Genomic DNA, 27,338 nt, shown 5'->3' on the forward strand with positions numbered 1-27,338 from the left:
TGTGGTGTGACTGAGTTTTTTTTTGTTGACGGGAGAGAACAGTCTCCTCTGTATTGTCAGTGCGTCCGGAGCGGACGGTTTTTCTATTGTAAACAAGTCTTGAACGACTTGTGGTGTAGTCCTGACTGGACTGAAAGAATCCTGACAAGATTTGTATCTTTAAATCCTTATTAACATTGAACCTGTTGAGGTGAGTGTCTATCTTTGTTGATTTTTCAGTGAGTGTGTATTTCTGATGATTTTTGGTGAGCCTGTGCCTACTGTTGAAGAATGGGGAGATTTCTGAGGAGTGTGATATATTTGCGTCTATTTTATGAATATGGTTTAAAATAGTTGAGAGATGACTTGCATTTGTTAAAGATTGATTTTGTTTTTTCTCTCCAGGTTTTCTTTTGGATTTCTTTTGTGTTTTGTGTTTTTCTCTTCTGTTGTTCCTATTCTTCGTATCTGCCTGGGGTTCCCGACCAGCGCTGACTTGAAAATAACTTCAAGAAGTGAAAACTTTGTGTTACTTTTCTTATGGATATATTTGTGAACGTTAGAAGTGAAAAAATTGTGCTGTTTCAAGTGGAGACTTTGTGAGGAACTGTACTGTCGGCAAGAAGATTGAATATTTTTGAGAAATTGGAAGAAACGTGGGTTCGAACTGTGGGTTGGGGAATTTGGACTTGTTTTGTGTTTCTTTTAAATTTCTAATTATATTATTTTTAAAATTTAAATTGTTGTCTGTGTTTTGATTTATTCATGTTCCTCGTCTGAAAGGTACTGTAGAGTACAGGTGGCAATCTGAATGTCGTGAATGTCCTCTACAAGTGAGACCATAGCTGATGCCTTTCGACCAATGAGTCTCTTTGGTCACAAACAAGCATATATCTCAGATATTTATTGAAAAAAATGTTAAAAATAGGAGTCAATGACTGTTTGATGAACATCTTCATCACGTGTTGGCTCAGCCTCCATCCGATTCACACCAGCAATAATCCAAGGGTTATTCTCCACCCGACGAGATGAACGATATCAGTCGATCCACAGAGACAAAGTAAACACGTACCCTGTTGACACAAAGATGTACGCTTATTTAAAAGTCGAGATAAACAACACCACAAAACGTGACACTTCACTTAAATACAACTTCCAGTCCTAAAGAATGTACCAACAAAACCAGTGTCTGCTAAGTGTGCCCCCAGACCCGCACCTATTTCTCACCTTCCAGTCAGCCTTTACCTGTTCTTTTCAATGAGAATGTCGTATACCTGCTCTAGTCATACACTCAAAAGCAGTATGTAAAATAATCACACACCACAGACAACTGAATCAACTTGTTGAAGACTAGCCTGAAATACTCAGAGAGCTTTCTATGGAACAGCAAACAGAACCCATTCTGCGCCAGTTCAAAGCAGGACACCTACAACATCTATATAAAAACATTCGATCTCTTAGAGAGGCTTCCCACCCAGTGTAAACACCCATCACTAACAACGAAGAATATAAGCAGGTCACAACAAATTCCTGTCAAATTAGACATTAATCTCCATCGTTGTACATATTTTTCTTTTTGTTTATTTCAACACCTTTATTTCATAATATTTAATTTCTTTTTCTTCAATCTGACGCTCCCCACCCCGCTAGCTCAAGCTACCTCTCCCCCCCCCTAACCCCAGCCACGACCTGTTAATTAGCCAATCAATATCTGGGTCAGTCATGGAGCAGTGTGTACAGTCCCGTGGAATCGATTATGACCAGTGCACGATACGCACTATCAAGCACATTTGCACTCAACACATTGGATCACCCGCATGAGTAACAGTGCCACCCGACTCTCAGTGGACAAACAGGACATACAGGTGTCGGCAATGTAAATTTATTTAAAAAGACCAATCAAAATAAAAGCAAATGAAAACTAAAAAAGCACTAAGACACAGACCTGATATCACTCTGTTACCGAATGTGCTTAGTCGTCCCAATGTAAGCACAGTTAAAGAATAAAATAACTAAATCCCTGCAAGCAGAGAACCAGAGAACTCGGCGTCAAGGAGACGACCCGGGACGTTGCTGCAGTCAGAGAAAAAAGGCCTTGACCTCTCACCACAAACCGGATATAGCCTGGAATATGGCGTCTGCTGTAGGCTGGTGTTTTCATTACCTGTGCATTCCAGGCGCTGACAGAAAGATAGGTATAGAAAAATGTCTGACACACGACATTGTGTCCAAAAACTACTTTCGCCAAACCGGATCTGAACCCTCTGGCTTTCACCGTAAAGAATCGTGTGGAATGTTCATGTAATGTTAACTTTACATCCACATTCATATCAAAGGATTTTTGAACTGTGAAAAATCGACCCGTCGATGGCTATAACAGGTACAACGAATCAATCAATGTGTTAAACAGAATGAGAATCTCCTCTATGGAACCAAAGGGTTAGAACATCTGGATCACCTGATCAGCAGTACCTCTGCCCTGAAACACATTCTACACCCAGGGTCTCAGCCAAAAGTGTGTCAAAATGTTGACTTTGATGGCAAAGATGCTAATGGTTCTCTTGTTTTTCTTGCTGGCTTCAAACGCACAAGTTGTTTTTCAATTGTGACACAGCAGCCAGTGTGATTCCATGATGGCGGTTTTCACATTCTAGTCAACTGTATGGAAGGAAGTATGAAGCCTCAAGAGTGATGAAAGGTTAGTAATAATACCTGTCTATGTCGTATTTTTATTAAACACGGAAGTTTAATGTAAAGTTACATGCCCTTTCAAATTTGAAAAAGGAAATTGATAGAAACTCGTCAGAATTTCTACTCGTCTGGTAATTCTCAAGCGAACAGATACAATCGCTTGGCGGGAAAAATGCATTTATTGTTTGATCATTAAAATGTATGGGGAACGTCTTTTACATTTCTGATACCTGTTTCTGACACATTTCACCGCCAAATATTTAGAGTTTGCATATCCATAAAGAAACCCAACAAGGGCAATTTACATGAATAATCTATCTTTATAATTATAGGGACTGTAAAGGAAAAAACAATCAAACAAACTGCTTAGAATATCATAAAGAGAGGCATCAGTTTAAATCTCGTTTATTTTACTGTCTGTTCATGTGGAAAAGTTATACAGGGACACACTGAACATCTCAATTAACACAAAAAGCGGCTCGTACCCAACAGTCGTTGCACTTGGACGATTTACATCCATTATTTCTATCGCAGGCCTCAAGGAACTGAGCGACCTGGATATTCTGGTGGACAGGACAAAGAATGACTCACATACAGGAACATTCAACATGGAGTTCTGACCACGTTCATCCGGACATCATGGCGAGAATTACAGAGACCTCGGAGCTGCTAAACTCTGCTGCTGAGGATGGTAACTGGAATCTGGTCAGAGAACTCATTTCTAATGAGCACAATGTAGTACTCGCTATCCAGCAGTCTTGCTTGTTGCAGAAATTTGCTTCCCTTACAAAAATTAGTTATCAGCTTGTGAAAGACATATTAAAACAGATATTTTCCAATAAGGAAAGCAGTTCGAAGCTAAAAGTCCTCGCAAAAGATGCTGCCATTGAGGCGGCAAGGTGTGGCAACTGGGACACCTTGATAGTATTTCTGTCGTCAGTAGAAGGTTTATTGGAAGATGACAGCAGCCTTCGGTCAGTAATACTGACAATAGCTGATAGTCAGACTCTCAGGAAAAACGTTACCTCCATATAGACGTTCTCAGTGCAGTCTGGAGAAATTCAAAGCAGACGATTCTGGACAGCACAGACAAGAGAGTCCACAACATCTTGGTGCAGCTGGCGGCGAAAGTCAACATGTGGTCACGTGTCTGTGACCTTCTCGTCACCAAGCCTGACCTCAACCTCCTCGACAGGGATGGTCTGTCAGTCCTACACAGACTCGTCATGTGTCCTGACAGCAGGTTCGACTCTCTTCTTTCCCGTCTTCTGAAAAATGGCGCCGATGTTAACCTTAAGACCTCGAAGGGGGACACAGTTCTGCACCTGGCCACCGAACATCAGAAGTTACAACAACGCCTTGCACGCAAAAGTGGTGGCCTGAGAGCTATGAAAAAATATCGAAAGAAAATTGCGGAATCCAAGAGCAAAGCATTAGAACTACTTATTAAATTTTGCCGAAAAGTGGACGATAAAAATCGTGAAGGGAACACAGCGGCCATTCTGGCTGCAAGAATCGAGAACTGGCATTTCCTCAAACTCTTGCTCAAACATGACTCAAATGTTAATGTTCTTGACAGTCATCAGCGCTCAGTCCTGCACCTTCTTGCTCTAAAACGACCTTCCTTCCTCTGTGAGACCATTGTTACTGAGTGTATCGAAAATGGAGCCCAAGTGGACAGAGAAGATAAGAACGGCCGTTCGCCACTTCAACTGGCGGTTGACTCTCAGAACTGGACTTTATGTAAACTGCTGATAAAACATGGAGCAAATCACGACATTCGTGATCGGGACAACAGCAATGTTTTACACAGACTGGCTTTAGCTGACAGCGAACATGTCGAAGAGGTTATGCCTCTTGTTTCTCTTCTTCAATCCCGAGGTGCAAATATAAATGCGGCTGGACCCAGTGGCAACACCATCGTGCATTTAGCCGCGAGGCAGAAGAACTGGACGTTACTTCAACACTTGCTGCACCTCGGAGCCTGTATAAACTCTCATAATCATGAAGGTTTCACAGTTATACACATCCTTGCATCTGACCACTTGTTAGAAACTGATCACACAAAGGTATTGTCTATCCTTGACCTTCTTCTCGACAAAGGAGCTGACCTGTCTCTTCCTAACTCACGGGGTGGCACGGCGATGCACCTGGCAGTCATTCACGAAAACTGGGTCATGGTCAAATACTTAGTTCAGCGAAGGTTAATCATTGATGATTTTTGGATCATTGAAAAGCTAATTCAGTGCAAAAATGAGACCCATGAGACATATCCGCTCTTTAGTCTTCTTTATAAAAAGGAATTCTCAAACTTCAGAAATGCTTCTGATGACTCCCTTTTGCAACTCGCAGCCAAGCATGAGAAGTGGGACATTGTAGAACACATCCTGAGCCAAGAGGGAGGGAATGTTAATGAGTTAGACAGTGAGAGGTGCAATGTTCTTCACAGAATGGCTACAAGCCGAGGAGAAGCGTTTAAGAAAGGTCAGAATTATCGTAAGGTCCTGTCGGTTTTGAATATGTCTTCAACTCTCGACAAACATGAAGTTTTCTTTCTTATTTATTCGGCGGCTGCTGCGGGCAATATAGATGTCGTGGACATGCTGCTCGACAACTTAGATGATGCCAACATGGTGGATTATGATAGGTGCACAGTTCTTCAGAGAGTAAGTCAGTCTTGTCTATCATCACCAGTGGCTGTAATCAAACGACTTGTCAAAAAAGGGGCAGACGTCAATAAGAAGTGTCTGGATGGTAACTCTGCTCTACATCTTGCGGCAAAAAGCAACAACTGGCTGGCTGTCCAGGCCCTTTTAAGTTACGAAACTACAGCCAACATTCCCGACAACGAAGGTATGACAGTTCTTCACAGATTTCTGAGTCGGCCGGACTTGCCATGTGGATTGTGTTCTCAAAGTTCTCCAGATAATCTTCTGACCAAGATCTTAAAAAACGATGCGTTGATTAACCAGAGAGATCGCAATGGCCATACTCCCCTCCATCTAGCTGTTAAGTTTGAACTTTGGGACAAGGTAGCTGCTTTGTTGGACAGTGGAGCTTGTGTTAACGATAAAGACCACTCAGGATGCACTGCTCTGCACATGCTTTCACAGCGCATAGATTCTCAAAATCTCGGTTATAAAATGTGCACAGGTTGTAAACTTCATTTAGACAGGTCTGAGCTTTTTATCGATAGTCAAATCTTTATTGATGCTCGTGACGACAGCGGTAATACAGCGCTGATGTTATCAGCGAAACACAACAACTGGGACATCACAGAGCGACTTCTACAAACAGGTGCTGACCCCTGCATACTGCATGTATTGGCTTCTGTAACTCCGAAACATGCAAATAGTTTCTTAACTCAGAAAAGGCAAAAGAATATTCTGGAACTGTTAATCTCACGTCGTGCTGACGTCAATGCACGTGACCCAAAAGGCAACACGCCGATACAACTGGCTGCGAAGCACGGGAACATGGACATGGTGGAGCGGCTCTTGGAGTTTCGAGTCAACGTCAACGAGACTGACAGCGAGGGCTTCACCTTGTTGTCGAGAGTCGCTCAGAGCTTGTCTCCCAGATGTGAGGACATCGCCAGGCAACTGTTGGAGAAAGGTGCTGACGTCAACAGGACGTGTCCTGACATCCAGACTTCAGGCACGACGACACCACTGTTACTATCTGTCAACTCCAGTAACTGGCCAGTGACATTATGTCTGTGTAATGCAGGTGCCGACATCGAGGCGCTCTGCAGTTTTGATCAAATTCTTCACCGACTTATGCATTCAATTACTCCTGATAATATCAGCATTATCCTACTGCTCATGGGCCTTATATTGGAAGTAAATGAAGATGTTATCTTTCATCGAAGTTCGGAGGGCCAGTCAGTGATGCAACTAGCTTTCAATAAAAAACTATGGGATATTCTTTGTGAGCTTCGTCGCTATGACCTACACCTGGAGCCAGAAGCGCTGGTGGGACGATATGTGTTCGAGTACCTGGCAGACTGGGCAATCCGCTCGGATGATCCAGACTGTATTTTCGACCTAATACAGAATATTGAACGTACCTTTAACTTCATTAACCTACGTGATCGTAATGGGAATACTCCCCTAAACATCCTAGCAAAAAACTGTAATTGGTATTATGTCAAATTATTCGTCGACTGTGGAGCTGATGTCAACATGCCTGATATTGAGTCCTGGTTACCGTTGCATAGATTACTCATGGCAAAGAGTGAAGAGAATGATAGCTACTTAGAAGTTTCGGATCTCCTACACGAGCTCACTAAACTAGACAGTGGGAACATTTCAATAGGAGGACGTACTCAGTCTTTGGAGAGACCCGTCAGGAGGACATCGACGTCACGTGCCAACAACCTGTTTGTGTGTGTGTTCAATGCTCGCTCTGTTCGGAATAAGTCTAGCCATATAAGTAACTTTATTAAAGAGAAGCAACTTGACATCATGTTCCTGAACGAGACGTGGTTAAAGATCAGAGGGGATGAGTTAGTACACGATGATCTGACCCCTGAGGGCTACTGTATGAAATCCCGTCCCCGTCCAACCACAGGTGGGGGTGTAGCTGTCCTCTACCGACAACACATCTTATGTCAGATCACCGAATCCTTTCCCTTCTCCATCACCAGCTTTGAAGTGATCCTGTTCACGCTGACGGATCCTGAACTCGTACATTTTTTCTGCATCTACAGACCTCCACGAAGCCAGAAAAACAAGAACGTAGTTTTCCTTGCAGAATTTCCCAAACTGTTAGACTGGTGTAAAGAGATCCGTGGGAAGGTTGTCTTGCTTGGAGACTTCAATTTTCAATATGACACACGATCACATTCCAGGTCAATGCGCAGTCTCATTTCCAAGTATGGATTTGAACAGGCGGTCGAACACCCAACACACACGTCCCATCATATCATCGACTGGGTGCTGCACCGACCTGATGAGAATATAATTCAGTCCTGTTCCGTGACAGACCGTCTCAAGTCTGACCATTTTGCTGTTCTTTGCTTCCTGAACGTGCCATCCCCGAGATGAAAAGAAAAGAAACAAATCAAAACAAGACTCTCATGGGTAGACCTCACTATGGGCTTGATTGTTCAAAGTATTGCATACCCTTGAGAAATATCTAGATTTTCAAACTCCGTCAGTCACCATGTATACTTGTTGCGATGGTGGCATTCTCTGTCTTAAAATATTAACTTGATTCGTCCGTCCTCACAACGACGAAGAATGTAATGGGTGCCGAGTTTCAAGTCCGCCCTGTCACCATATTTAGCCGCCTGGAATTTCTGAATCTGAGATCCCACCCATTACTAACAACGAAGAAAATAAGCAGATTTATTTTTCAAAAAATCCCTGTCAGATTAGTTTTTAAGCTCCATCTTTGAAAATATAATTTTTTGTTCAGTTGAATGCATTTATTTCATAATATTTAGTTTCTTTTCCTTCAGTCTGACTCAAACCCGACGCAGCTTCCCTAGACACTCTCCTCCCCGCTAACTCAAGCCTGCCTCTCCCCCCTCACTCCCAGCCATGACCTACTAATTAGCCAATCAATGTTTGGGTCAAAGTCAGGGATCAATGCGAACCGTCGCGTGCCGCCGATTACACACACATACACGAAAAAGCACTCAGACACAGACCTGATCTCACAGTTACTGAATGTGCTTAGTTATCCCAAAGTAATCACAGTAAACGAAGAAAGCAACTGACTCCAAGTAAACTCAGCACCGAGCAGACGACACAGTAGTCAGCGAAAAAAAAAAGGCCTTGACCTCTCCTCGCGAACGGAATAAAAATAGCCTGGAATATGACGTCAAGCGTCGTCTGCTGAGAGAAAGGAACTTCAAACAGACAAACTGCTTAAAATCTGGTAAAGAGTAGCATCAGTTTGAATCTCGTCTATTTTAGTGTCTGTTCATGTGGAAAAGCTCAGTGTTTTGTAGGATGTTGTGTTTAATAAGAAAAATTACACGGGACTCTTTCATTTGCTTCAACGAAGTCTCGTTCTCGATCCCAGTGCGATCTGATGAAATGATTTGGTTGGACACTGCTCATAGCCATTGATTGTTATCACTAATAATCACTAATCCAACTAACTTGAGTAGTCAGCTTTTTTGTGGAGCAGTAAAAGAAGTATGTGAGGCGCTATATAATCCTCATTATTACATTATTACTAAGCAACATCTGTCGTTATGGAGCAGAATTTACCTTCTGTCAAATTCTAATTGAGGGATTTTATTTTCGTTTTAAAAAGAGTCACAAAGATTTCTTGCTGCATAGAAAACTGTGTGGCATTTAATGATGTTAATATAGAGGAGTTTTTGGAATTGAATGATTTCAATATAGTTGTTGGCATTGCAGGTTCAGTTTATGTCTCTTGCACGTTGAGAAATATTTCATAGCCGGAGCGCTGTTAACGTTTGAATGACTGTACGGGTCTTTCATACAGATTTCACATTAAAGTATATCATAGCGACGCAAATAACATTAACAGTAAAAATATTCACAGACAGAAGAAAATAAACACAGAGGCTGCTGGAGTCGGAAAGTCCTACCCGTAAAAAGACTTACGAAGATCTTCTGTAAATTCTTCAGTTATTTGTTTGTACGTTAACTTTGGAAAGATTTACATACAGGTAAAAAACTAATGATGGAATAACTGTCTAATGATACCAGATAATGATAGGTTCAAGATAAGACTTGCTGAATTCAAAGTAATCCAACCTTTCCATTCTCAAGATACACACCCGCAAACATCAGCATGCACAGGTCAAGGCCACTCGCACAGACGTCAGAGTTGTACACAGCGAGTCAACAGGGGCTGGGAACCAATTAAATCTTTTTCCTTTATTTCTTATGGGAAAAACTGTTTCGGATAACGAACATTTCGGATAACGAACAACTTTCCAGAACGGATTATGTTCGTTAACCGAGGTTTCATGTACTATGTTTTATGTGACATTGCCTTGTAATTGGTAGCATGATGCCAACGGAGCATGTTTTGAGTGTGCTCATACTAATCACATATGTCTTAAGAGTTTGAAAGAGTGAAATAAAAGATTATCACATATATTAGTACTATTTTTCATTTTTGCCATTAACATTAGCATGCATATGTACATCATTTGGTGTTTACATTCATATTTCTAGCATTTCTGTACCACCACCTGTTATGTTTGCTGTACTTCGTGAGAATATTTTGAACATCAGTGACATCTTTTTGTTACTAAATGTATAATTTGTTTCGCGCATGTCATCGTAGCAATGTGGAGAGAATCACCATCAGCTAGAGCTACAGGACAGTCTTCCAGACATAAGAGTAAATAAGCTATCATAACTTCAGAACAGTCTGGCAAACATGACAGTGAAAGAACTCTCGTTGTTGAATGACAATGTGATGAGTATCGCAATGAACAGTGTGGTGTCTCATTGACAGCCAGAAACCTTCAGACTGTTTCAAGATGATAAAATTCGTCATTTATATATTTGTGTAAGTTGCAGGTAAAAGTTAAAGACAATCCACTACAACCTCTGTTGCTATTGTCAGCTGCTCTTTTCGCATGGTAGGGTATGAAGAGGTTGAGAAAAAATTTGTGTACATTGCCAGGGATATGTTTGTTGACTTTATTTAAGCAAATTGTTTTACGTGAGAGTATTTTATGCTTTGTGTATGTATTGTTTATTAAAAAAAAAAAGGAATACCTGAAAAAAAGGTTCCCACGCTTAAAAACATTCGTCATTTAAAGGGGCGTGTATCTTAATCTTCGGCATGAAAACATTCTTGGCTGTTGGGTAAATAATTTAATATCGTTTCCAATTTTGTTTCTTTCTTGGTGCAAAATATGAAGATTTTTAACAAACAATGTTACGTACTTTTTCCTCATATAACGTTTTTAATTGTGTCAAATGTAAGATGTTTGTTTCTTTGTTTGTTTGTTTGTTTGTTTGGTCAACAAATTTCCTGCTCGAAGATGACGACGGTTGATGTTATTCTTACTGTACATGATGCGTCGTCTGCTCTAAGAAGTTTACAGAGACTTTTTTTAATCCCTTGGGAGCCGTTTGTTGTCCGAACTCCCGTTCATCCTTCACCATCAAAGCTTGGGTGGTGTGGGTGCTGGCCGTTCCAGCCCCTGTAGATATTCCCGCAAAGCCGGGAGGCTTTCATGACCTCGCTCAGTCGTCTCCAAGTAGCAGGAGGTGGGAACCGCATCCCTGTGGTCGGAGCCGCTGTTTGATGAGCATTTGACCGTCAGACTCTTGCCTAAACTAGAATTTTTTTTATATGTGTACTTATGCATGGGGCGTGCCCCCTTTTTCTGATTCTAATTGTTTTTGCTTGATTTCTTCAAACGCGTTTTGTAGATCAGATCATAAATAATGACATTGTCAGACGTCTTAATTGAGGATGGAAAGCTTCATCGCTCAAGACGGATCCCTGTTCACTGCCCCAACAGCTCAGAAAAGTTAGTTTTCTGTTTACTCGACAGGATAAGTTTCTTTTTGCTGACATCTTCCTTGGGGCAGCTCTGGCCAAATTATTTGATGCTTACTTCGGCAGATTTTCTATCCGGGTGCGAAATATTTGTCAGCAAAGGACTTTACAGAAAACAAAACTAACTGAATATTCCTTCTTTGAAGTCCTTTGAGGACAAATTTCACTTCCCCGTGTCTGTGCCTAGCAACATACGAGCTACTTCTACGACTATTATTTATTAAATGGCACTTCTTTTAGTTTTACATGATGCATTAGACGATTTCTCACAAAAAGAATGACTCCACCAGATGATGGGCCTTGGGTATACATATTTTTTGTTGGAGCAGTTAAAGAAGTGAGGCGCTGTATAAATCCTCATTATTACTATCTTACCTCCTGATAATGACGGCAGACTATCTCATGCCTGAGCGCCACGTTGACAGCGATCACGTGTCATGACGTGTGTCCAACGAATAATGCATTCAATGTCCTTGTGTGCGTGCGTGCGTGCGTGCGTGCGTGTGTGCGTGTGTGTGCGTATGTGTGTGATCAATGCACATCAAAGTGCCGAAATGATGAGGAAACTTGCTTTTATCATTATCATTGTTGCCGTGGTCTTCAATGTCTGCAAGATGAACGCGACCGGGGAAGATATCTACGTGGTAGATGTCACAAGCCGTAGTACATGCTGGAGCAAGCGGTGTTGCACTGTTGTTATTCGATTTACCTTTTAGTCGAATATGTTGAGTGACGAGACAGAAAACAGATTGAAGTAATTAAAGGTGTTAACAACGCTTAAATTGTTCTTTTTATTTATTTAGTTTTATCAGAAGCTTGTTTAAACAATGACGTCAGCATGAAGACCAGGTCTACCAATATCATGGGGCACCTTGCGTTACCTAGTTACTGGACAAGGCGCCGAAAGCCAACAATTGAAAGCACAATAAAATACAACGTTTTGTGTCTAAATACAAAGGTTGTTGTTTAATCGCAACAAGTGAGTCCTCGTGGGATTTCGAACCATGTGTGTTAATGACGTAAAATAAGGTATAATAGCGTATTATGAGTCACAACAGAATTTGACGTCAGAGAGCGAGACATGTTTGATTGGCGCCGGAGCAAGCAGACGACAGGCACAATCATTTGCAGTAACAAAACAATATATTTTGTTTTTTGCTGTCTGATGGAGGAGAGCGTTTAAAGAAGTAATAGAAGAGATCGTTTCTAAAAAGTCAGGTGAAAACCCGCTGAGAGACGAGTCTTTCCACAGTACTGCTCCTCTTGAAATTAGGTGAGATTCAGTGCAGTGCCCCAATTAAAAGGAACACAGGAAAACATTGGAGAGAAAAGTGCACTCGTTACAATTTGTTAATCATTTCAAAAGCATATCAGTATCTCTAAAGCCAAAATTTGAAATTCAAAAATGAGACGGGGAGGCAGACTCACTAAACAGTTTCGTATGAAACCAAAAGTTACACCTTTTATCAGTCTCGTCAGGACTTAAATAAGGTATTTCTCAAGTCAACAAGTCAGAACACGATCATGCAAAACCAAAAAAATCGCCTACTTCTTTGCGCCATCTTCAATCTTCAACATTTATCTAGTGGAGCCGCTCAAGACGCTGTTGCATCAAAGAAAAATAAGACGTGGCCGTTCAAAACCCCACGCTCCTCCATTCACTCGTCATCTGCCACCCATTCGGTTCTCGCTTCAAGCAATTAAAATCAAAGACAGCAGGTTTGTGACACTCTTAATACCTGTAAGATCTCTAGAATATCTGTATCAATGTGTATTATATTCTATACAAAGAAAAGAGCAAAATAAAAGTAAGCTACAAATACAACGAAGTATATGGTGTGCCTATGATGAACATCGCCCAGTGTTGTTCTTGGCCAACAACACAAGGCTAAATGATAGAAAAATTATTTTAAGACAGGATTGATGCTGCTATGCATTTTTAGGACATCAACATAAATATGTTCTGGAGTTTTAAAATGATAAACGACTGGCGTGGTCTGTTTAGTGCAATAAAAGCTGTGAGAGTCGCTTAGTTTGTCCTTAAAGGGATACTAAAGGGTAGTGATAAGGCTGTGGCGACAGTCAAACGTTTCGAAAATAGATTTAGTTAGAATTACAGAGCACGAGAGCAATACAGGAAGAAATAAATGAGTCGTTTCTCACTTAAACCACTTATTAGCACTATTTCGGTTTTCCGATGTTATAAAAAATCGAAAAAATCCAGTGAAATCGACCCTTGTGGTCCTTCCGCCGAGTAGCCACGATATCGTCCCCCGAGATGAGTCAAGCAGCACGAGTCTTTTGTGACGTCACAAACGACAGGAAGTGTCTGTGGTCATTGCTAGATAGTGATCGGTGGTGTCTCTTAGTTGGATTTGTTGTCTCCAAAGTCATTAACTATCGAGATGGCCATGAATAATGTTCAAGTTTTACCAATTGAACCACTTGCATCAGCTCCACAAAATCGACTGCACATCCTCGGAGGAACGAAGAAAATGTTGCAGCCGTCGAAGCACAAAGCAGTAGTAGACCAGAGATCTGGTAGGGACAGATCTCTGGTAGGACTATAGAAGTAAGTCATACTGTGTGCACGGGAACAGAAAGTGAACGCATGCTTACCTTCAAGCACTTTAAATAAACATAATGCATCTCAAACTCTTTACACTGGGCATTGGTTGTTGACGAATCACTTCGTAGTGTATTTAAAAAATAAAATTACATTTGGTATGCTATTATTTTCCTCACACACACCCGGAAATTTCACATTGTATATGATAATTTGGGTTTTAAGTGACTTTTTCCTAAGGATAGTTTAAAAAATTAATAGTTTGAAATATCTGTATTTAAATATTTTAAACAGACTTTAAATATAATACTATTTGCAGCCTTTTTGGGGGGGATATAGTTGAATAATTACACTAATGACTTACTTATAACAACGATGGATAGAATTCAAGCAGAGACGTTTGCTTTATATGTTTTATTATGCTGTGCTTTTAACTATATGTTTGTTGTTTAAATGTGTATTACATAGATTCATTTATCACAGTTTCAGACTGGTCATTTGTGAGCATTGTGAGGATGGCCACAACAAATGTTGAAGCATAAAAAATGTAGAGTAAAAGCTTAAAAGTGAATTGTCAAGAAAATGTTCCCTATACATATGAAATTGTTACATTTATCAAATCCAGGTTATTGGACACACTTCATATCAGATGCATCATGTATCTGACATGAATTGTAAAATAAAATTCCCTTTGTTAACATTAATTTATTTTATTTGTTCAAATCAGGTATGGGAATCACTTTATCTTATGTCCAAAACACATCTTGCATCATCTGGCATTTTTATTTTACAAACATCATTTCTGAAATCCTTGGGTGCTGAATTTACCTTTCATTCTTTCTTTTCTTACAAACTAATCAATGCAAGGAAAACTGTGTGAGACTGATTTCTTTCTTTCACATAATATATCAGACATGTGGCTTAGATCTTTTTATTTCCTCAAGTTCCACTGCATGTGAATTTTTCATTTGATTGCTCTGTAAGCATTTCAAACAGCTTCAACAATGTATTTTGTCATAATTTTCTTAATTCTTGCACAGTTATGATTCCAATAAACCAAGTGGACATTTGAGACACATGTGTGTTTGTGTACCTTGTCAAAGGTTGAACATTTAGAAAGCTAAAAGAGTGTGGCTGTGAATGTCCAGGAGTAATGATGGCCACAGAGCTGTTCTTGGCATATGGTTATAAATTTGACTCTCTATGTGATATGACACTCATCTATAGTTGTGATAGAAGGTTTGCTACACTGCCTGCAGACACTCCAGCATGCTCTCCAACTTCTTTTCGTGATGATAAATTTTTCTTGTATTTCCAGGAAGGGATTGTTGCCCCAGTTCATCTTTCTGAGAATTCCTAGAGACAAATATCGAGACTAAAATCATAGTTAAAACCATAAATCATTTTTATAGCTAAATATCAGCTTAAATTCTTGTGCTAGCATGTTTCCTGATATAAACTATCAAGTACTGATGTTTGTTAGTTACTCAATATAAATTTTGTTTACTGGTGCTCTTTTCGACTGCTGAATTATTCCACTCTGAGGTGTCATTTTCATTTTCTGACTCCATATTACAATATCAGGATCACACCTAGCAGACATTTATAGACACAATTTCCTTCTTTTTCATTTCATTAATGAAAAAAATTTATCACAATAAAAATTTTATAAAAGCCATATAAAATTATTTTTTTATCTAAGTGTTTAAAACTGCACATATTTTGGCCTTGAATATCCTTATAAAAGAAAAATATCTGGCACAGTTTTGTGGAATTCATGCCAATTTTAGATAAAAGAGATGTGTAATAGCAGAAATGAACTAAAAAGTGGCATTACCTTCAGTATTGGAGCTGAGATCTGGTCTGGACTCTTTATTTAAGCACAGTTGAACTGTTTGTTGTGACTGACTGTTTATAGTCTGAACATTAAAGTTTTATAAAGTAAATCATTCCACAAAACATTTAAAACAATAATAAAACATGTATGATTATACAGTGATCAAGCTATTATTTTTTTAATTCTTTACAGTATCCAACATATAAACACAATCATTAATATTACTCTAATTTTCAAATGTTTGAAATATCAAGTCTAACTCCGCAGTGTACTGCATACATAGATTTCACTACTATGCTTGATAAGCTCATTATGTAGGAAATACTTTCACATGAATTTTATTGTTTTTAGATTTCATAAACAAATAGCTGTCTTTTCAAAAAATATGAATTTAAAATATTTCATTTTATAAAAGCAAACAATGATTTTTTAAAAAAAAATAATGTAACAAGTGACAGGATTTCAACAATCATTTTCAACAATTTCAGCAATTTTCAACAGGATTTCAACAATCAACAATCTTTTACACTTTCAGTTTGATGCTGACATTTTTCATTTATTATGCATGTACTATGAATTTTTACCTATTGAAACCCGCTTATTATAAGTACCACATAACACGTTATTGTTTTATAAGATATGTACAGTCTTTGAATATATGTATATTGTAATGTTTTCTACCATAATGAAAAGTGCATTTTGTAAACACAGTAACAGTACATAGCACCGATACTGACCTGTTTATGCTGTAGTCGTTTGGCAAGTGAAACTCGTCTGTCAGATAGATCCTTCATTCTTTTTCGAGAAAATTTCATTGTGTTGAAAATGGTCGGAATTGCATCTGGCAGAAGCTGTGCCTTGAAGGCCAAATCTAACTGTTCGGACAATTTCGGGTCCGGCAGTAAAGCACTGATCGTCAACAAAAATGCTTGCCACCAACACCTCCCACTCTCTGGGCTCCCAAACGTGTGGGGCATCGAGCCTTGTTATTGTATGACACACTCTTTTGTAAGGCTCGATCTGTCTTTTCGGAAAATGATGAAATGTCGAATCTTTTCCCATTTTTTTTCGTGGCAATCGGTGCAGGCATGGTTCGGTCTCACATGTAAACATCCTACTGAAACGTCATAAGGTCACGTGACCGAGAACGAGAGTCGTCGAAGCAGACGAAAAGAGTCCGTGGTAATCTCTTCTTAAAACGCAAAAACATTCTACTACAAACCTCAACTTTTTTCACATGAACAAGACATAAAATGACGAGATTCAAATTGATCCTACTATTTACGAGTTTCTAAGCAGTTTAATTTTCCCTTTAGTATCCCTTTAAGAAGTGCACTTTTCTCTCAAGATTTCTTTTCCTGTGTTCTTTTTTAATTGGTGCACTGCACTGAATCTCACCTAATTTCAAGAGGAGCAGTACTGTGGAAAGACTCGTCTCTCAGCGGGTTTTCACTGACTTTAAGAAACGATCTCTTCTTTACTTTCTTTAAACGCTCTCCTCCATCAGACAGCAAAAACAAAATATTATTTTTGTGTGACTGCAAATGATTGTCGGCCTGTCGTCTGCTGCTCCTGGCGCCAATCAAACATGTCTCGCTCTCTGACGTCAAATTCTGTTGACCTCATACATAGGTAGTCAGACCATTATTTTGACGTCATTAACACACATGTGTTCGAGTACCGAGACTCACTCTTAGGCTCTTGCGAAGTTAGTCTCGGCGAACCAGACGACGACATGACTTTAATGAGACTTTTGATATCAACAATATAATTACCGTAAGTGCATTGATTTGTTGCGCTATTAAACAAACTTTTGCCTATTTAGAACACAAACGTATTTGCTTCACTAGTCTGAAATCTTCTTTATAAAATAATAAATAATATGAAGAGCAGCTGACTAAACCGATGATTTCTTCAAGAGACACACATCATGACACGTGATCGCTGTCAACGTGGCGCTCAGGCATGAGATAGTCTGCCGTCATTATCAGAAGGTAAGATAGTAATAATGAGGATTATATAGCGACTGACATACTTCTTTTACTGCTCCACAAAAAAGCTGACTACTCAAGTTAGTTGGATTAGTGATATATTAGTGATAACAATCAATGGCTATGTGCAATGTCCAACCAAATCATTTCATCAGATCGCACTGGGATCAAGAACGAGGCTTCGTTGAAGCAAACGAAAGAGTCCCGTGCAATTTCTTTTATTAAACACAACATCCTACAAAACATTGAGCTTTTCCACATGAACAGACACTAAAATAGACGAGATTCAAACTCATGCTACTCTTTACCAGATTTTAAGCAGTTTGTTTGTTTGGTTCAAGTTCCTTTCTCTCAGCAGACGACACTTGACGTCATATTCCAGGCTATTTTTATTCCGTTCGCGAGGAGAGGTCAAGGCCTTTTTTTTTCGCTGACTACAGCGTCGTCTGCTCGGTGCTGAGTTTACTTGGAGTCAGTTGCTTTCTTCGTTTACTGTGATTACTTTGGGATAACTAAGCACATTCAGTAACTGGGAGTGAGATCAGGTCTGTTTCTAAGAGTTCGGATGTTTTTATATAGATGTTGTAGGTGTCCTGCTTTGAACTGGTGTAGAATGGGTTCTGTTTGCTGGAGGAGGGAAGAAAGGATGTTCAATAGAAAGCTCTCTGAGTATTTCAGGCTCGTTTTGAACAAGTTGATTCAGTTCTCTGTGGTGTGTGATTATTTTACACACTGCTTTTGAGTGTATGACTAGAGCAGGTATACGACATTCTCTTTGAAAAGGAACAGGTAAAGGCTGACGGGGAGGTGAGAAATAGGTGCGGGTTTGGGGGCACACTTAGCAGATGTACATTGGTTTTGTTGGTACATTCTTTAGGACTGGAAGTTGTATTTAAGTGAAGTGTCACGTTTTGTTGTGTTGTTTATCTCGAATCAAGTTAAGATTTTAAGACAGAGAATGACACCATCGTAATCTGACAGTCGTTTTAACAGCTCTTGTCAAAGAAATACTTGTAGATAGCGGGTAGCAGACAAAAGCAAAATGATTAAAACGATCTCTCTACACCATTCTAACAGTTTGGGAAATTCTTCAAAGAAAACTGTGTTCTTGTTTTTCTGGCTTCGGGGAGGTCTGTAGATGCAGAAAAAATGTACGAGTTCAGGATCCGTCAACGTGAACTGGATCACTTCAAAGCTGGTGATGGAGAAGGGCAAGGATTCGACGACCTGACATAAGATGTGTCGTCGCCAGAGGACAGCTACACCCCCACCTGTGGTTGGACGGGGACGGGATTTCATGTAGTAGCCCTCAGGGGTCAGATCATCGTGTACTAACTCATCCCCTCTGATCTTTAACCAAGTCTCGTTCAGGAACATGATGTCAAGCTGCTTCTCTTTGATAAAGTTACTTATACGGCTGGACTTTCTCCGAACAGAGCGAGCATTGAACACACACACAAACAGGTTGTTGGCACGTGACGTCGATGTCCTTCTGACGGGTCTCTCCAAAGACTGAGTACGTCCTCCTATTGAAATGTTCCCACTGTCTAGTTTAGTGAGCTCGTGTAGGAGATCCCAAACTTCTAAGTAGCTATCATTGTCTTCACTCTTTGCCATGAGTAATCTATGCAACGGTAACCAGGACTCAATATCAGGCATGTTGACATCAGCTCCACAGTCGACGAATAATTTGACATAATACCAATTATAGTCTTTTGATAGGATGTTAAGGGAGTATTCCCATTACGATCACGTAGGTTAATGAAGTTAAAGGTACGTTCAATATTCTGTATTATGGAAAATCCAATCTGGATCATCCGAGCGGATTGCCCCAGTCTGCCAGGTACTCGAACACATCTCGTCCACCAGCGCTTCTGGCTCCAGGTGTATGTCAATTACAACGAAGCTCACAAGAATGTCCATAGTTTTTTTATTGAAAGCTAGTTGCATCACTGACTGGCCCTCCGAACTTCGATGAAAGATAACGTCTTCATTTTCCTCCAGTATAAGGCCTATCAGCAGTAGGATAATGCTGATATTATCAGAAGTAATAGACTGCATAAGTCGGTGAAGAATTTGGTCAAAACTGCAGAACGCCTCGATGTCAGCACCTGCATTACACAGACATAATGTCACTGGCCAGTTACTGGAGTTGACAGATAGTAACAGTGGTGTCGTCGTGCCTGAAGTCTGGATGTCAGGACACGTCATGTTGACGTCAGCACCTTTCTTCAACAGGTGCTTGGCGATGTGCTGACATCTGGGAGACGAGGTCTGAGCGACTTTCGACAACAAGGTGAAGCCCTCGCTGTCAGTCTCGTTGACATTGTCTTTAAACTCCAAGAGCCGCTCCACCATGTCCATGTTCCCGTGCTTCGCAGCCACTTGTATCGGCGTGTTGCGTTCTGGGTCATGTGCATTGACGTCAGCACCACGTGAGATTAACAGTTCCAGAAAATTCTTTCGCATTTCCTGAGTTAACAAACTGTTGCCATATTTCGGGGTTACAGAAACCAGAACATGCAGGACAGACAACCCGTTACTATCCAGTATGCAGGGGTCAGCACCTGTTTGTAGAAGTCGCTCTGTGATGTCCCAGTTGTTGTGTTTCGCTGATAACATCAGCGCTGTATTACCGTTTTCGTCTCGATCATCAATGACGATTTGACTGTCGATAAAAAGCTCAGACCTGTCTAAATGAAGTTTCCAACCTCTGCACATTTTACAACCGAGATTTTGAGAATCTTGGCGCTGTGAAAGCATGTGCAGGGCAGTGCATCTTGAGTTGTCTTTATCGCTAACACAAGCTCCACTGTTCAACAAAGCAGCTACCTTGTCCCAATGTTCAAACTTAACAGCTAGATGGAGGGGAGTATGGCCATTGCGATCTCTCTGGTTAATCAACGCATCGTTTTTTAAGATCTTGGTCAGAAGATTATCTGGAGAACTTTGAGAACACAATCCACATGGCACGTCCGGCCGACTCAGAAATCTGTGAAGAACTGTCATACCTTCGTTGTCGGGGATGTTGGCTGTAGTTTCGTAACTTAAAAGGGCCTGGACAGCCAGCCAGTTGTTGCTTTTTGCCGCGAGATGTAGAGCAGAGTTACCATCCAGACACTCCTTATTGACGTCTGCCCCTTTTTTGACAAGTCGTTCTATTACAGTCACTGGTGATGATAGACAAGACTGACTTACTCTCTGAAGAACTGTGAACCTATCGTAATCCACCATGTTGACATCATCAAAGTTGTTGAGCAGTATGTGCACGACATCTATATTCCCCGCAGCAGCTGCCCGATGGATATGACAGAAAACTTCATGTTTGTCGAGAGTTGAAGACATATTCAAAACAGACAGGACCTTACGATGATTCTGACCTTTCTTAAAGGTTTCTCCTCGGCTGGTAGCCATTCTGTGAAGAACATTGCACCTCTCACTGTCTAACTCATTAACATTCCCTCCCTCGTGCCTCAAGATGTGTTCTACAATGTTCCACTTCTCATGCTTGGCTGCGAGTTGCAAAAGGGAGTCACCAGAAGCATTTCGGACGTTTGAGAATTCCTTTTTATAAAGAAGACTAAAGAGTGGGTATGTCTCATGGGTCTCATTTCCACACTGAACTAGCTTTTGAATGATCCAAAAATCATCAGTGGTTAACCCTTGCTGAACTAAATATTTGACCATGACCCAGTTTTCGTATCTGACCGCCAGGTGGAGCGCCGTGTTACCCTGTGAGCAGGGAAGACAGGTCAGCTCCTTTCTCGAGAAGAAGGTCAAGGATAGACAATACCTTTGTGTGATCAGTTTCTAACAAGTGGTCAGATGCAAGGATGTGTATAACTGTGAAACCTTCATGATTATGAGAGTTTATACAGGCTCCGAGGTGCAGTAAGTATTGAAGTAGCTTCCAGTTCTTCTTCTTTGCGGCTAAATGCACGATGGTGTTGCCACTGGGTCCTGTTACATTTATATTTGCATCTCGGGATTTAAGAAGAGAAAAAAGAGGCATAACCTCTTCTACATGTTTGCTGTCAGCTAAGGCAAGTCTGTGTAAAACATTACGGTTGTCCCGATCACTAATGTCGTGATTTGCTCCATGTTTGAGCAAGAGTTTGAGGAAATGCCAGTTCTCGATTCTTGCAGCAAGAATGGCCGCTGTCTTCCCATCACGATTTTTATCGTCCACGTTTCGGCAATCTTTAAAAAGTAGTTCTAATGCTTTGTTTTTGGATTCCGCATTCTTATTTCGTAGAATATATTCAACTTTGCGTAACTTCTGATGTTCGGTGGCCAGGTGCAGAGCTGTGTCTCCGTTGGCGGTCTTAAGGTTAACATCGGCGCCATTTTCTAGAAGACAGGAAAGAAGAGAGTCGAACCTGCTGTCAGGACACATGACGAGTCTGTGTAGGACTGAGAGACCATCCCTGTCGAGGAGGTTGAGGTCCGGCTTGGTGACGAGAAGGTCACAGACACGTGACCACATGTTGACTTTCGCCGCCATCTGCACCAAGATGTTGTGGACTGTCTTGTCAGTGCTGTCCAGAATCCTCTGCTTTGAATTTCTCCAGACTGCACTGAGAACGTCTATATGGAGGTAACGTTTCTCCCTTAGAGTCTGACTATCGGCTATTGTCAGTATTACTGACCGAAGGCTGCTGTCATCTTCCAATAAACCTTCTACTGACCACAGAAATACTATCAAGGTGTCCCAGTTGCCACACCTTGCCGCCTCAACGGCAGCATTTGTTACTTGGACTTTTAGCTTCTGACTGCTTTCCTTATTGGTTAATATCTGTTTTAATATGTCTTTCACAAGCTGATAACTAATTTTTGTAAGGGAAGCAAATTTCTGTAACAGGCAAGACTGCTGGATAGCGACTACTACACTGTGCTCATTAGAAATGAGTTCTCTGACCAGCTTCCAGTTACCAGCCTCAGCAGCAGAGTTTAGCAGCTCCGAGGTCTCTGCAATTCTCGCCATGATGTCCGGGGGAACGTGGTCAGAACTCCATGTTGAATGTTGCTGTCCGTGAGACATTCTCTGTCCTGTCCACCAGAATGTCCAGGTCGCTCAGTTCCTTGAGGCCTGCGATAGAAATAATGGATGTACATTGTCCAAGCGCAACGACTGTTGGGTATGAGCCGCTTTTTGTGTTGATTGAGAAGATATTCAATGTTTGCTTTATGCTTAAAATTCCTTTTGCTACACGTGCGAATGAATGTACATCATATATGACTTGTACCATGACTGTATGCATGACCGTCACGGGTGTGAACTTGTTCTTGTATTATTGTTGTTGAAATTACTCTTTGACCTGCTTCTAATTTCTCTCTTGGATAAATAAAGCCGTACCTCGCCACTACACAGGTTTAGGTGGGGGAATGTGATAACCCTGCTCTTTACGTGGACAAAGTATATGCTTATGTCATTGATAGTGTAAGATGATACTATTAAATGCTAAAAGTGCACTATTCAATCACATCAGGGACTGAACAACCCATCAAGTTTAATAACACTGTTATCTTGATGACTCATATGCCTAAAATAGAATGCGTGCTGTAGTTCATGCTGAATCAAAGCTACCTCTTCTGCTCCCTCAAACCTTTCTTTCTTTGAAGACAACCCTTTCTCTCAAAATGAAAGACCCTAGGTTCATGAGTAGTGCAGGCTCGGGGAGAGAGAGAAAGTAGAGAATGTGTGATAGAGGTTGTCTGTCTGTGTGCGCGTGCGCGTGTGTGATAATCAAGTCAGTGCTTTTTCTCTCTTACTTAACTTTTACGGTTTAAAAACAACAAATGTCGATGTTTTACCAGATTTCTCGATTGTCTCTTTCCCCTTGGACACTCAAAGGTCTCCACGGAGGTGATCGTCGAAAGTTGGAAGGACACGTCCAGCCTGCACGTGACAAGGTACGTCCAACACCAACACACTATTTTGTAAAGTGGAATTTTAGATGATCTTGAAATCATCAGTAACAGAAAATAAAAACACTTGTCCATCTAGAAGGAAAAGACACATGTAAAAAGTGACTTGTACACACTGTAGGACAGACCATGCAAGTACAACATGCAGGGTTCTATGACCATGTCCGTGGTTCTGAATCCTTGTGTCGACGGGAGCGAACTTCCAGCTCGAAGTGTCACCGTCCACCTCCATGTTTGTGACTGACGTTGACTACGAAGGTCTGTAGTGAAAACAAGAGACAAACAAACACCAAAGAGCAATGCTTCAATCTACTGACCTGACCTGTATATACATATCTCTGTGACATCAATTCAACCACGATGAAAGCTATCATTATATGCTCTCTCCTAGCAGTAGCTTTGAGATTCTTTATTGTCAATAAATTGAAGAAAAGAAAATATCGAACATTGAAAATCCATTTAACAGGTTCTTGCTTCACCAAGGCTGTAGATACAGTATATTGCATTGATAACTTTTTTCAACATGAGTAGCTATTCTATGATGAATCGCAATGCACTATTTGCTTTTGAGACCGAGGTTTTCTTTTTGTAAAGCACCTTGAGCCTGCCTTTGATACTGGGATACAGCGCTGTATAAATAAACTTTATTATGATTATTATAATTTATTCGTGTGGATACCAGCTCAATGCGCTGAACACGAATGTTCACAAATGAACCGACAGTCAACCATACAATAAACATAAAGAAAATCTTGACAAAAAGGGTCCCGGATGAAGTCATGTGTAACTTTAGGTGGGACATAAAATCGTCGACAGTTGAAATTCTAGGTTCAAACTGATCCCCCACTAGAAATACCAGAAATTAAAGAGACTTTTGTGTGCAACAGGTTTTTAGGGAAGCATTATGCCGGGTAGAATCAGCCAGGCGTGAAGAAACTACATAAATAAAATGTAAATGTGTATGGCTGTCTTCTCTGTTTCATTGTGTTGTTATCCGTACAATGTATTGGCAGACTTCAGTGAGTGGAGTGCTCGCTGTTACGAAATTAGGTATTGACGTCATTATGTTACGAAATGAGGTATTGACGTCATTATGTTACGAAATGAGGTATTGACGTCATTATGTTACGAAATTAGGTATTCGCGTCAGACGCGTTGTGTCAAGTAGTTGGTGGTTAACATCTGGAAGTTTGGGTTGAAGAATAGAAACACATGGGAGTCAGCTTTATCTGTTGGTTGTAGATGGCGAGTCGGTGCAGCTTTGAAGTGGAGAGAGAGAGAGAACTAGCAGTTATATTTTTGTGTTCGTTTACTAACGTGTACTAAAACGTAACACTCGCATCTTTGAATAAAGTGTCAGCTGTTTGAGTGTTTCCTTCGATTGAGAATATTTGTTGTGACATAGAAGCTGTTAGCAACCTCTGTGGCAGACACCGGTTTTTGCAAGTTAAGACTACCCCACATCCACGACTGTCACACCGCCATTAGCGATGACTTCCGGGATGAGATGAGTTCTGGAAACACGTCTTTGTCCTCGTCTTCCTCTTCGCCGTCCTATTGATTTTCATCGTTTGTGCGGATACATTCATCTGCCGTTTTCATCAGATTGTCTCAATAAGGTGATCACTTATGACAGCATACGAGGGACAGGAAAACAAACAAATAAAATATGAACTATAAAAGAATTTTAAAAAAATACTAACGAGGTATAAAACACAAAAAAGAACTAAATAACAAGAACAAGAGCTGAGACTAACATTATATTGCAAAAGGAAGTATGTGAAAAAGTACTATAGCATTATGGGTACCTTCATAATCACTAAAATATGTGCGCATAGGTTCTCTAAGATCATTAGAATATATGAAGCAATATATCTATTTTGATATACATCGATTTATCAAACTATTGAAATATCAATATTATATTAATATTTGTTTGCATATTTACCAAAAAAGAAAAAGCAAAACAAAAGTAAAAGAGAAATTGCACGCAGTCTCTATGGTGTGCATGTTACATACATCATTTAGCGATGGTGTTGACAGTGTGAATAGCGAATTATTCTAATACAGATGTAATGCTGCTTTAATTACATTCGTGTATTTTCATGAGTTCAACATAATTTTTTTTAAAGAAAATGATAAGTAATTAGCGTGTTCTGTCAATGTACATATCGAGAGCCGCTTAGTTGAGAATTTTTAAAGATTTCATAGAGTCAAACACTGACTTTGGAGTTTACAAATGTGACTTCATAACAAGTAGTTCACGAAGGTGGATGATGAAAGAAACCAAACAAATAGCAGTTTGAACGGACCCAATACGCTGTACTACGATGTAGAAAACAGGTTTTGTTTCTCAAGTTTGTAGTACACACAAACTGCCTGGTCCTGTCTGAAGAAGTCGCACGCGATCGGAAGACACAAAAACTGCATCAGATGTTAGTTTTATGTGCACGTCCCTCAGAAATTCATTTAGTCGTCCTCCTCGTCGTCATCGTCCTCATCATAATCATCATCGTCATCATCAGTGTGCAAGATCTGTGTGGCCTCCTCGTTAAGTCCTGCCTGTACATCAGGATGAGAGATATCATCAGCAAACAGGAGATAGTTTTGCACCACTTTGGGAATGAGGAGGGACTGAACCATGTCTCGTCTGCTCAGTCCGCACGGTATACAGCGACACACTGCGACCCGACAGAGAGACTGCAGAGATCGGGGCTGAGTGGCTGCCTGCTCCAGAATCAAGCAGATTTGTTTGAGGCGATCTGAGGGTTCGTTCCTCTCTGCGTCTTGGGCTTTTTTCAGCAGATACTCGGCGTTGAGGGCTCGGAGCTCGGAGTTACAGCTGACGTCACATTCAATCAGGATTTTCAGAGCAGGAATGTTTTTGGTTACAACTGCCAGTCTTGTCGGTGAGGCTGAATCTTCTTCGTCATCTTCATCTTCATCGTGATTCTGACGGGAGACCAGTCCTAGTTCCAAAAGGGAGATAACTGCTGTTAACATATATGGGACATGATTGATAACATACACAAGCAAGGAGCATCCATTGCTGTCTACATGTAAGGGGCTGATACCTCGCTGGAGCAAAACTCTGAAGAGTGAGTCCGGTGTGTTGTTGTCCACAAGGCTCTGTAGAACCGCGTCATCCGTCAACACGGTTTGGCCGTAACTGTCTCGACTGTTGATGTCAACGCCTCGTTCAAGCAACGCATCCAGCAGAGAAACCCAGATCACGTGATCTTTCTTTCTATAACTCACCACCATTTCGTGTATCAAAGTCCCCTCAGCGATCAAGTCTTTCATTTCAGTTTCAGAAGTACATTCAAGTATTACTTTGGCCACGCGCCATTTACAAGACCATAAACAGTTTTGTAAAGCATACATCACGGTTGAGCGACTAGCTGTGTCGTGAACTAAAGTACGATTTGAGCTTTGTTCTATCAGACACCTTATGAAAACTGTCAGATTATCATTCAGAGCACATCTTTTTGGTAAACGATTCACATTTCTAAGAATCCGATGTTTTTCATTTTCGGTCCAGTCTTGTTGTGCTCCTAAGTGTATCAGATACCAGAAAATAGTCCACGCATTTCTGTCCAGCGCCATCTGTACAGCAGTTGTACTGTTCGGACCGCCGGTCACGTTGATATTTGCACCATTATCACAACATAATTGTAATAAACTGGATGGCTTAACTCTCACTTCAGTCCAGTAAACATCTAACATGGCTAGTCGGTGAAGTACTGTCCACCCTTCATCTGTCGGCCATATTGACATCCGCTCCTCGCTCCACAAAGCGCTGTACCCACTCCCACTGATCATATTTTGCCAGGAT

General features: G+C 40.7%; 2 protein-coding genes across 2 annotated transcripts in view; one reads left to right on the top strand and one right to left on the bottom strand.

Annotated features, from left to right (window-relative positions):
• Positions 1-3,309: 3,309 nt before the first annotated feature.
• LOC112568490 (ankyrin-1-like) lies at positions 3,310-7,718 on the top strand. The gene is made up of 2 exons (XM_025245798.1): positions 3,310-3,361; positions 3,706-7,718. The coding sequence occupies exons 1-2, from the start codon at positions 3,310-3,312 to the stop codon at positions 7,716-7,718; spliced, it is 4,065 nt and encodes a 1,354-aa protein (XP_025101583.1).
• An 11,636-nt stretch (positions 7,719-19,354) lies between these two features.
• The window catches only part of LOC112568491 (serine/threonine-protein phosphatase 6 regulatory ankyrin repeat subunit C-like), a 51,980-nt gene continuing 43,996 nt past the window's right edge, over positions 19,355-27,338 (bottom strand). The window contains exons 6-8 of the mRNA XM_025245799.1: positions 26,072-26,496; positions 21,307-22,370; positions 19,355-20,990 (exon numbers count right to left, since the gene is read on the bottom strand). Coding sequence (XP_025101584.1) covers positions 19,355-20,990; positions 21,307-22,370; positions 26,072-26,496 — 3,125 coding nt within the window. The remainder of the gene's footprint in view (positions 20,991-21,306; positions 22,371-26,071; positions 26,497-27,338) is intronic.

This window comes from Pomacea canaliculata, linkage group LG7 (genome assembly GCF_003073045.1).
Source record: "Pomacea canaliculata isolate SZHN2017 linkage group LG7, ASM307304v1, whole genome shotgun sequence".
In the NCBI taxonomy this organism is placed as follows: Eukaryota; Metazoa; Mollusca; class Gastropoda; order Architaenioglossa; family Ampullariidae; genus Pomacea; species Pomacea canaliculata.

Excerpts from the sequence above, each read along its gene's own strand:
- LOC112568490 (XM_025245798.1), top strand. The coding sequence starts at position 3,310 with ATGGCGAGAATTACAGAGACCTCGGAGCTGCTAAACTCTGCTGCTGAG. Across the intron at positions 3,362-3,705 it reads AAACTCTGCTGCTGAGGATG|ACGTTCTCAGTGCAGTCTGG; the intron begins GTAACTGGAATC and ends ACCTCCATATAG.